Source organism: Monodelphis domestica, chromosome 4, assembly GCF_027887165.1.
Source record: "Monodelphis domestica isolate mMonDom1 chromosome 4, mMonDom1.pri, whole genome shotgun sequence".
NCBI classification, from domain to species: domain Eukaryota; kingdom Metazoa; phylum Chordata; class Mammalia; order Didelphimorphia; family Didelphidae; genus Monodelphis; species Monodelphis domestica.
Genome location: NC_077230.1, coordinates 377,143,736 through 377,155,474, shown reverse-complemented (window position 1 = coordinate 377,155,474; position 11,739 = coordinate 377,143,736). Strand labels below are relative to the sequence as shown.

Sequence of the window (11,739 nt, the reverse complement as noted above, 5' to 3'; positions counted from 1 at the left end):
GAATGGAGGATGGCTTGGAGTGGGTAGACTTGGGATAGGGCCACCCACCTCCAGGCTATCACAATACTCTAGGCTTGAGGTGATGGGGGCTTGCACCGGAGTGGTGACAATGTCAGAAATGAGATAATCCCAAAGATGAAATCAGCAGGTTTGGATGTGGGGGAGTGTTGAGAGATGGTGAGCAATCTGTGATGACTCTTGGGCTAAGGGACAGTGAGGACTAGACTAATAGGAAAGGTAGATGGGGAGATGAAAGGTTTGGTTCTTAGTGAGTGGTTCCCGGTTGGGGTGGGTTGGGGTGGTGGGAGGGAAGGACTGGTCTCTCTGGTTTTCTCTCTGGTTAGGGTCCTCAGGAAGTCTGCAGCCCTGTGCCCTATTTTATTGTTCATATGGTAGTGGTGGGTTTCTCAGTGGGAGGTGGACTGGAGGAGTGGTGAGGGTCCTCAGCAGATGGGGGATGTCTGAAGCTTGTGCAGTGGGAGGTGTGTGTGTGTGTGTGTGTGTCCATTTGTCAAAAGACATCTATTCAGTCCAAGTGGACTCTAAGTCCTAGCTAACAATGTATCTTCTCCTTAGGGCAGATCACTGTGTTCTGTTCTCAGTAGGGGGCCAATTAGAGACAGTTTGGTTTAATAGACAAAGCCCTGGATTTAAATCAGAAAACCTAGATTTGAGTCTCAATTCTTTTACTTCTTGATTTTTTTCCTTCTGGGTCTCAGTTCTCCTATCTGTAAAATGAGAGGGGTGCCTTAAATCACAAGTCTCTCGGTTTACGTTACTTATTAAAAATAGCTTCAGCTTTATGTAGTTTAGTTTTGGCGGGTTTAAGGAGACCAATCAGACCCCCTAGCACACTGTGGGGGGAGTAATGGGAGGACCCTGCCAGTACAAGAAACAATGCATGTTGAGTCCCGAGCTCCATTTTTGGGAAGAGATCCATATTCCCATTCGCTTTAAAAAAAAAAATAAAAGTAGGAAAAAACCTCCCCAACTATCTTTCAACTTGAATTTAGTTTCTGCTACTCTTCCTTTAAATGTCTGTTTTCTTTGGGATCCAGAGTTTGTACTTAGCTGTTTTGCACGTTGTCTCCCTTATTAGATTATATGCTCCTTGAGGGCAGGTTTTTCTTTTTTTTAATATATTTCTATCCCCAGTGACTGGCACATATTAGACACTTAATAAATGCTTCCTGACCGCTGGTATCGCACCAGTTTAATTTCTTTAAAAAACAATTAAATGAATTCTTGCAAGGGTTCGCGTTTGAGAAACTAGCTTGGGGATGGCTCAATTCTCAATTCGGCTTGGCCGCCTGAATAGTCGAGGCTTTTTTTTTTTAACCCTTAACTTTTTTCTTACTAAGTATTGGTTCCCAGGCAGAAGAGCGGTAACGTAACGGCTAGACAATTGGGGTTAAGTTAATTTGCCCAAGTCACACAGCTAGAAAGTGTCTGAGGCCACATTTAAACCGAGGATCTCTCATTTCCAGGCCTGGCTTTCTATCCACTGAGTCACCTAGCTGCCCCATTTCTGAGCTCTTCTGCACCGTGCTGTGCGACTTTGGGCAAGTCCCTTTCTCTGGCCGTGCTTCGCGTTCCCCGAGCAAAAGGAGAAGGCTGGGCTCTGGATGACCTCTAAGGTCCTTTTTCTGGTTTGGCAGTCCAGGATTTCTGGTGCTGTAGGGAACTCCGCCTGCTGAAGGGAAGTTAGGGCTGAAGGGAGTCGCGAGCGGACCTCCCGGCTTCCCGCCCCAGGCATCTCTCCGGGAAGCCCGGGGGCCAGAACCCAGGAACGAGTGAGGGCGGGGGTGGGTAGGGCGCCTTTCTCTCCTCCCCCACCCCCTCCCCGGCCAGTCTCTCTTGCGCGCGCCTGCGCACGGCCCTTTCCGATCCTCCTGCCCTCCAGAGGGCGCTGCGGCACCCTCGCACCGACCTTGCTTCCCGGTATGCCCCGCGCGCGTGAGGAGAAGCGTGGGGGAGGGGCTCCTTCCGCGTGTGAGTGAGGGAGTAGGAGGAGAGAGAGAGAGAGAAATCGAGAGATAGGAAAAGAGAGGGAGTGGGAGAGGGGTAGAGAAAGAGAGAGAGAGAGAGAGAGAGAGGAAGAGGAAAGAGCGCGGCGAGCGGCCTCGAGAGGAGAGCGCGCCTCTCGCTCTCGCACGCGCGTGCGTCTCTTGCCCCTCCCCCCGCCCCCTACCGCCTTGGCGCCCAGAGCTCGTTCGGGCCCAGCGGGAGCGCGCGCCGCAGGCATTCGAGACGGGGCGTTGAGAGACCGGGCTAGAGCGTCGCGGAGTCGGAGGCAAGAGCCCGAGCCCGAAGCCGCGCGCTTGTGTCTCCGCTGCGTCCGCCGAGGCCCCCGGAGCGTCAGGGACAAAGCCGCCGTCGCCGCCGCTGCTCTCCGCTCCCGCTCTCGCCGGGGCCCATCCGCCGCCGCCGCCCTGAGGAGAGCCCGCCGCCGCCGCCGCCTTCCCCGCGGATCTCCGAGCCATGTCGGCCAGCAGCCTCCTGGAGCAGGTACGGCCCGGGCGCCCCGGCCCGCATGCCTCGGCCATTGTGTGAGGCGGGAGCCCGACTAGGCCCCGGCGCCTCGGCCCCTCAGCGCGGCCCGGCAGCTTTTCCGCTGGTCAGGGCCCGGCCCCGCTCGTCTTGGCGGCGCCTCGCGTGGGCTCGGGCTCGGGCTCGGCCCGGGCCTGCTGTGCCCTCCCTTCCTCTCCGCCGCCCGCCCCCATCCTCAGGCTTCCCCTCCCCGCCGCCTCCGTGCCTCCTCCCTTCGGCCCGGCCCGCTCCCTTCTTCCCCCTCGCTGGGCCCGCTCTCATTTCGTGTCTTTTTTCCCCTCTTCACTCCCTTTTGGCGACTTCTCCGGACAACCTGGTGCCTGGCGACGACTCTTCCTCCCGCATGCCCGCCTGTCCTCGCTGCCTGCCGGTCTCCGCTCGTTCCTGCAGAGACCGAAAGGTCAAGGCAACAAAGGTGAGCGGTCCCGGGGGGCCTCGGGAGCCCGGGGCTGACCGGGGAGGGAAACCTAGTCGCGTAGGTCGGGACCCCCGGGAAACTTCCCAGGAAGCGAGACTGTCCTTGTGCTCGGTCTCTCCTTCCTAGATATGGAAGAGCTGGGATGCTTCTGGCTCGGGGTGTTATGTGCCTTTCTGCGTGTCTTCGGAGCATGCTTTTCCGGGAACAAGGAGTAATTCATTGGTGCCCCCGGGGGTGGGGGTGGATTCGGCTCTGAAATGTCCCAGGTCTTTAGTTTCCTGTAGGTCTTAGAAGGCCTTTTGTTTTTCATCCTTGTGGATCACCCTCTGGAAGTACATGCATGTGATGTGGGGGAAATTGAAATCTGAAGGAGCCAATAAAATGACCTTTTAGACAAATGATAGTTCACTGTGTGGCAGAATAAATTTCCGTGAAAGGAATATCTGTAATACTTTTCTTTTCGTTATTTGGGTTTGTTTGTTTCCTCATTTGGTTTAGTTGTTTGGGTAAGTTTTTTTCCCCCTCTTACTGGGAAGATGGACTGGTATCTTTATCTTGTTCATTTGTTAAAAATTAGACTTCAGAATTGAGACACTCTTCCAATTGTGACTTTTTCCTTTAGTACAAAATGGATCTGTGCATCAGAAGGATGGATTGAATGATGATGATTTTGAACCATACTTGAGTCCACAGGCAAGGCCCGTGAGTAATTAACTGTTTATCTCTAACTGTTTATCTCTCTGCAAAGATTGTAATGATGCATTTGATGGCCTTCTACTTTCTTGTCCTAGGAAACTCACTTTGAAAGGCTGGTGGGCCACTTCCTTCCCTTTCTGGAATCATTTGTCTGTTTTTTGGGTGTAACAAAGTAGTTTTAATAGGGAATATTAAAATCCTTTAACCTATTTTTTCAATAAATATATAGCACTCTGATGTTGAAAGAATTTGAGATAGTTAATATGCCATAAGGGAATAGTCATATTTGTTTGGGAATTTGATTTTTGAGGGCCATGAGAATTAGTTGACATGCTTTCCTATGGAAATTTTTTCTTGTGAGCTGTTTGTTCAACTGGAGGTTTTCTTTACTAAAGGAACATTAGAAGCTAGAAAAATCAGGTGTGAATTGCACTATCAAAATGATAGTAACTTTTTGGGGTCACTTCTCAGAGCACTTAATTACAGAGATGATTAGTATGACTACTGTCCTGTAGCAGCTTGCTTTGGTCCATGAATTCTTCTATATTGTCATATACATATAAAGTACCAAATGCTTTGCTCACGAAGATATGACTTGTGGTGTATAACTTTTATTTCCACCCCATTGGCTTTGTCATAATTGAAAAATATTACTTCCTTAAGTACTTTGCTTAAATGCAGGGGCTTCCAAACTGTTTTGAATAAACTTTGAACATAATGTATAAGTCATTATCTCTGGTTAAAGTAACATGAAACTCTTTTTTAAATGACTTCTTTACTATGACTGAAGTTGTCTCCAATTTAAATCATAACATGATAAAAAGATTATCTTGCACTCACCAAGTTTTGGTTTTTAAAAAATTAACAGACTGACTAAAAAAAGTTTCTTGATTAGAAAGCAACTAGTTAATCAGGAAAAGTAGGGAAGGAAATAGAGGAATGAACTAATAGCTGCCTCTTGCTAAAGAAGTCATTTGCTTACGTGTTTATTATAATTGAAGATAGTGGGAGCATTTAGAAGCTCTTAATTCCAGGTAGTTCCTATAAAACATTGTGTAACTCAGATGTTTTTAAGTGCTGGAGCATGTGAGTGCCTGCCAGTTGAGGTACAGACAGCTATTCTTAATTTGGCAAGCTAGGTAATGTTTTTTAAGGGGACTTGATTTTTCCTTGTTTCCCTAGAATTAAGTGTAGTGCTTTTTACACCAAGAAAAAATTTCTTGTGTTCCAAAGCTTAACAAGCAGAATGGGGAAGGACAGGGTGAAAATCTGTTCTCTACTAGACTTAGATAATTTGGATCTGTGTTGTCTTTACTGTGGGTATTTCTTTTGCTATTGTAGATTGTATCCCATTCTGTTGAACTCTTGCCCAGGTTCTCCTGTAAGTTCTTAATAGGAGTCCAACTAGAGTTCTGTGTAGTAACCTCTTCCATGAAACTACAGTTGACAACTATTAGTACTTTGCCTATTAACTGTTAATACTTTTAAACTAAAATAAGTAGAAATAAAAGTAAATTTTCCACTAATTCATTCATTACAAACACATTCTATAATTTTTTCTTTTTATGTAAGTACAGATAGAAATACTGAGTTCTTTTTTTCCTTTCAAGTAAGATATTTTATAGTAGGCAAAACACAAAAAAGTCCCTTGTTTATTTTATCAGACTGAATCAGATGGAAAGATTTACTTTCTTGACCAGCTGAGAAATCTGGTTGTTAGAAGTACTACTGGTTCTGGTAATTTGAGCCTAGGGCTTAAGGTGTCCTTAGTCATCTAAATCTTTAATGGACAGGACTATATATTGACTAGTCTATCAACTAGTGAATTTTTTAGATAACTCAAACTTTGAGAGATGATGAAATAAAGTTTTTAAGTTAAATTATTTTTTAGTTTAGATTTGACTACATTTATAAGGAAGTACCCTTTTGTAACTGGTTTTTCACCTAAGAAATGATTCTGTGCTTTAAGAATACACAAGGAGGAAATATTTAATAGGAGCCAAATTGAGAAAGAGACCAAAGTGATTTTTATTCTTTAGCCTAGTCTGTCAATAATAGGAAGGCTAACTTGGCATTGAAGTTCATAGCAATGTTTCGGCTACATGGGAAGCCTCAGATGCCTTCTCACTTTAATTGCAAACTTAGATGTTCATTGTTTTTGGCCCTACTGGCTATTACAGGTGAAGCAGAAAATTCAACATTATTTTTGTGGTTTCAAAATGTGCTGTTCAGAAACCATTATGCATTTCCCTTCCTGGTTTTAATTAAGATGGGCTCATCTCTGGATGCTTACAAATGGATTTAAGAGTAACATTCTCCACTGTAGGTAGCATACTTTATTTGCTGTTTAGTTTCTTAGCAGAGAGTTTTTATGAAGAATGGAAGCCTGGTTGGTTTGAGCCAGAATTGGATGTTCCAGACTTGACAGGTTAAAAAAAAATTACTGATTATTAGCCATTTATAATTTAAAACAATACCCCATCTCTTCTGAACTCGTCTACCTTGCCAAAATACATCTTTCTTATTACAGTCCAAAGAGCCACTAATAACCTTGGCATGTCTGAGTTTAATTGAAAGCAGTTATCATCTGCCAAACACTTCTGGAGAGCATGACTTGAGAGTATTAAGACTAATTTTGGTAGAGTTAGAAAACCTGAAGCTGACCATTGCAAATACTAAACTGTAAAGTAGATTTTTTATGATAGAATTTTTGATACATAGAATGCTGTTTTGAGACAAACATACTTCTCAGAACTTTTTGGGGTAATATCTATAGATAGGAAAGGAGGGTTTTGTATTTTTGCGTGTATAAACAAAAGTATTCAGTTTGTATTCCTTTGTTCTGATTTTCTTGCTTTTTTCCCCCCCCACAGAATAATGCATATACAGCCATGTCAGACTCTTACCTACCAAGCTACTACAGTCCTTCAATAGGCTTCTCTTATTCATTGGGTGAAGCTGCCTGGTCTACTGGGGGTGACCCACCCATGCCCTACTTAACATCCTATGGACAGCTCAGCAATGGAGAGCCCCACTTTCTACCTGATGCTATGTTTGGACAACCAGGGGCTCTAGGCAGCACTCCATTTCTTGGTCAGCATGGTTTTAATTTCTTTCCCAGTGGGATAGACTTCTCAGCTTGGGGGAATAACAGTTCTCAGGGACAGTCTACTCAAAGCTCTGGATATAGTAGCAATTATGCTTATGCACCTAGCTCCTTAGGTGGAGCCATGATTGATGGACAGTCAGCTTTTGCCAATGAGACCCTGAATAAGGCTCCCGGTATGAATACTATAGATCAAGGGATGGCAGCACTGAAGCTGGGCAGCACAGATGTTACAAGCAATGTTCCAAAAGTTGTTGGCTCTGCAGTTGGCAGTGGATCCATTACTAGTAACATAGTGGCATCCAATAGTTTGCCACCAGCCACTATTGCTCCTCCCAAACCAACATCTTGGGCTGATATTGCGAGTAAGCCTGCAAAACAACAGCCTAAACTGAAGACCAAGAATGGCATGGCAGGGTCAAGTCTTCCACCACCCCCAATAAAACATAACATGGATATTGGAACTTGGGATAACAAGGGTCCTGTAGCAAAAGCCCCTTCTCAGGCTTTGGTTCAGAATATTGGGCAGCAGCCAACCCAGGTATCACCTCAGCCTGTAGGTCAGCAGATAAATAATAGCCCACCAGTGGTGCAGGCTGCAGCAGGGCAACAGCCACAGCCTTTGCCTCCACCGCCACCACCACAACCTACCCAGCTTTCTGTGCAACAACAAGCAGCCCAGCCCACCCGTTGGGTAGCACCCCGGAACCGTGGCAATGGGTTTGGGCATAATGGGGTAGATGGTAATGGAGTGGGGCAGTCTCAGAACAATTCTGGGTCTGCTCCCTCAGAACCCCACCCAGTGCTGGAGAAGCTGAGGTCCATCAATAATTACAACCCCAAGGATTTTGACTGGAATCTGAAACATGGCCGGGTTTTCATCATCAAGAGTTACTCTGAGGACGATATTCACCGTTCCATTAAATATAATATCTGGTGCAGCACAGAACATGGCAATAAGAGACTGGATGCTGCTTATCGCTCCATGAACGGGAAAGGCCCCGTTTACTTACTTTTCAGTGTCAACGGCAGTGGACACTTCTGTGGCGTAGCAGAAATGAAATCTGCTGTGGACTACAACACATGTGCAGGTGTGTGGTCCCAGGACAAATGGAAGGGACGGTTTGATGTCAGGTGGATTTTTGTGAAGGACGTTCCCAATAGCCAGCTGCGGCACATTCGTCTAGAGAACAACGAGAATAAACCAGTGACCAACTCCAGAGACACTCAGGAAGTGCCCCTGGAAAAGGCTAAGCAGGTGTTGAAAATCATTGCCAGCTACAAGCACACCACCTCCATTTTTGATGACTTCTCACACTATGAGAAACGCCAAGAGGAGGAGGAAAATGTTAAAAAGGTAACCTGCTTAACACTGTTAAGGTTTTTAGGGGAGGAGGAATCAATGGAAAAGTAGGTGAAAATGCAAAATAATTTTGTAAATAAAACATCTCTTGGCAGTTCTGAGCCTGTATGGGAGTGTTTGTCTTAATAGTTAGATTTGTATGTGGTCATTGTGAAGTAATGTGAGGATGTGAGCTTTGGGAAAGAGTTTGGGCAAAAGATGAGAACTTTTATCTCTCCTGCTCTTCCTTCCCAGGTGATAAGCAAGTCAGACCAAAGAAAAGTTTAGTCGAAGCATTATAGATAAAATGAGAAGAAGGTTTGAAACATAGTTGGAATTGGGAAGAATGAGCTTCAGAAAGAAAAATAATGAGCATTGAATTACTCAAAAGTAATTGAGCATGTATGTAGTGCTTTGAAAATTAGGAACTATTTTGAGGTCTTAAAGGTGAATTGATTTCATATGTTGGGGAGAGATTAACATCTACTGTGTCTTGATTGTTGGAAACTAGTTTGACACAAGGCATCAGGATTGTCTTGATTGACCTTAACCCTTAGCATTGTAAAGGGTCTTTTTACTACCTGTCCTGCTATTACTCCTTCCTCCCCTTCATGCTGTTCTAATGATTCTTTAAAGAAGTCTTTTCCTCTGAAATTTTTTCACTTTCAGAAGTGGGGAAAAAGGGATTCCACTAACTAACCAAATTTTTAGAAACATTGACCTTATGAGTTTTATTGGATTTATGAAGTAAGCAACTGAAATACAATAAGGAGAATTTATGGTGACAGATGTGCAATATCCACTCTTGATATTCAATAAATGACTGAATGAAGGAACTTGAATGTAAAGGTGAATGTAGTTAGATGTCAACGTGTTGTAGAGAATAGGCCATTTTTACATTTAAAAAGGAAACAGCCATATGAGAGATGATTAAGAGCAATGCAGTTTAAAAAAATTTTTTTTACATTTGGCCCTAGTGTCTCAAGGAATGCTAAACTGCTTGTCAGACCAAGTTAAAAAAAACTGGTTAAAATCTTTACAGAGTTATCACATTCTTAGTGATCCTATTGAGTCAAGAACTTAGACTTTCTCAGTTATGCTTTTGGGAAAAGCTTGTTTTTTCTGTCCCTCTTCATCCCCCATTCCTGTTTTGGGTGCAGCATCCTAAGAGGGCTCTTAACTGAATACCAGTCTCTGAAGTGTTGGGAGAAGGAACTCTTCAACATAATTGAAATGAAAAAAAGAAAGCAGAATGATTGCTCTTTTACTTTAGATGAATAGCACTATGGTAAGATAGATACAAATTGTCACCATGAGTATTTTGGACAGAAAGTTAAGCAGCAGAAAGACAGAAAACTTAATTTTCATGTGATGTACTTATTGTCTACTTTACCCTCATTCATTTTAAAATTTTACATTAAAGACTGACCAGGGATATAGGAGATTTTCAGATTAGCTAACACTGAAGCTAGTAACCCAATCATTTCTCAAGTGTTCTGCAAAACATACTTTTATACCTTCTAAGTTTCTTATTTCTGAAGAGTTGGGAGAAACATTTTGACAGACCAGGACCTTTCAAGAATAACACCAGTAATAATGAGTTGTTGGAGCTTTTTGCAAGTAAAATAGGATTGTAGAGTATAGCTGTGATAATTTCTTGCTTCAGCTAGAATTTCCTTTATTATTATAAATAAGTTGTCATTTAACCTTTGAACAGCTTCAGTTAGGGAGAGAGAACCCACTAGCTCCTGAGATGTTTAATACATACTATTTTGGATAGCACTAGTTGTTCGCTTTTTCCTTAGTCAAGTGTATATATACACTTTTCTGCTTTGTTCCTTGATTTGTCTACTGGGGCCAAAATGAACAATCCTTTTTCCCATGTAGCTCTTAAGTTACTTAAAGATTGTTATCATTTCCTTGCAGTCTTACACTCTGTGGGTTAACATTATGTGGAATGATTTCCTTGTCAGTGCTCTTCAACATATTTACATATTGCACTAAGGATTGCTAAGTGGTTTACCTTCAGTATCTTAATTGTTTACAACAATTCTGGAAGTAGGCGTGATTATCTGCCCATTTTACAGATGAGGAAACTGAAGCTCAGAGTTTAGATTTAGGATTCTTTCCTAAAGTATATCAACCTATTACTGAACATGTTTGACCAGAGCAGAGTAATAAGCAGGCCTGCCACCCTCTAGTTTTGGAGACTTCATGTAATCTAAGTTTGCGTTAGGTTTCTTGGCTGCCGTTCATACTGAGTTTGATGTGTCCTCCAAAGCACCCAGAACCATTACATCTTGTACTGGTAAAGATGATTTTATAAAATTCTAGTATAAGACTACATTTAATCCTGTTCGATTTGGCTCAGAACTCATCTCAACTTCTTTTTGGATACTGACTATGTTAACTTGCTTTTTCAGCTTTATGTCATCTCTACATTTGAGAAACATTTATTCTATGTGTTTATCCAAATTAATCGATGGAAATATTAAGTAGCACAAGATAACTGGAGGGCATATCTTTGTAGACCTTTAAAATTGACATGTTACCATTGACAACTCTTGTGGGTCAGTAGAGATTGTATTTTATAGCTCAGCCTGCATCTCTGCACATATTTTATATAGTGTTCATCCTCTCTTTTCTCTTGAAAATAATTTTAATTTAATTTTATTATTTATTTATTATAATATTTATTTTATTCCATGCCTTGAGGTCAGAAATATAGGATTGGTGAATGTAAGGGGTGGAGGGTTATGTGTGGGAGGGATTTTTTTTTTAATTCAAAGTGGGTTGTTGAGTTATATATGTATGATCTCAGGACTGTTTGAATTAAAATCAGTTGATAAATTTGGGTCTTGTTCACACCTGTCAACTTTTATTAGCTGTGTTTTTTGAACCAGGCTCTTTTACTTTCACTATGGGCAGTGGTAGACGAATTAGGACAAGGGTTACAGGAGCTAGTGCACTTTTACTCTGTTAATAGCTAGTTTGTCAAACCTAGGGGCTTTTTTAAGTCATCTAATGATTGTCCTTTACAAAAAACAAGTTTAATGAATATCCTAATTGTTTTCTTTGTTAACTGACCTACAGAGAAGCTTTATATAGGTTGCTCTCAAATCATTACTTTCTTAAATTAAGAAAATGCAAAGTTTCAGAAAGGTCCTTAAGATTGTCCTGCATATCATTTATCTGTGGGCTGTCCACTGTTATTATCCTATATACTTTTGTGCAACTTATCTTAAACTGCACTTTTTGCTGAGTTCCTAAAACAGAAAGTTTATTTAAAAGTTTAAATGAAAGATTAGACTGCATTAGTATTGTTTTATATTGTCTGTCCTTAAGTATTGAATGAGAAACCACCTTAGTAAACAGGAAAAAACCTTAAGAAATTTCATCCCAACTATGATGTCAAAACCTTTCTAAAATTCCAAGGCTGAACACGTTTCTTGGCCATACAGACAAGCATTAAACATAATACAGCGTTTTATTTGGTGCAGTATTTATCACTGTGTTGCATGGTTTAAATCTATAGCCTAACATGAGTAGTACAAAGAGTAATTTGGAGTAGTGGAACCTACCAATTTCATTGTAGTAAATTTTGGATTGCTGTTTATGTATATTTTC

The 11,739-nt window shown here is 42.3% G+C and overlaps 1 protein-coding gene across 3 annotated transcripts in view; it reads left to right on the top strand.

Moving 5' to 3' along the window:
• The first annotated feature begins 1,948 nt into the window (after nt 1–1,948).
• Nucleotides 1,949–11,739, top strand: part of YTHDF2 (YTH N6-methyladenosine RNA binding protein F2) — a 77,550-nt gene continuing 67,759 nt past the window's right edge. For 2 of the 3 annotated variants that reach the window (XM_056795417.1, XM_007491484.3), the window contains exons 1-4: nt 1,962–2,508; nt 2,941–2,965; nt 3,591–3,670; nt 6,538–8,127. In XM_056795417.1, coding sequence (XP_056651395.1) covers nt 2,482–2,508; nt 2,941–2,965; nt 3,591–3,670; nt 6,538–8,127 — 1,722 coding nt within the window. In that variant the 5' untranslated portion in view covers nt 1,962–2,481. Of the gene's footprint in view, nt 2,509–2,940; nt 2,966–3,590; nt 3,671–6,537; nt 8,128–11,739 lie in introns of all 3 variants that reach the window. The other variant, XM_007491485.3, reaches the window with a different exon arrangement.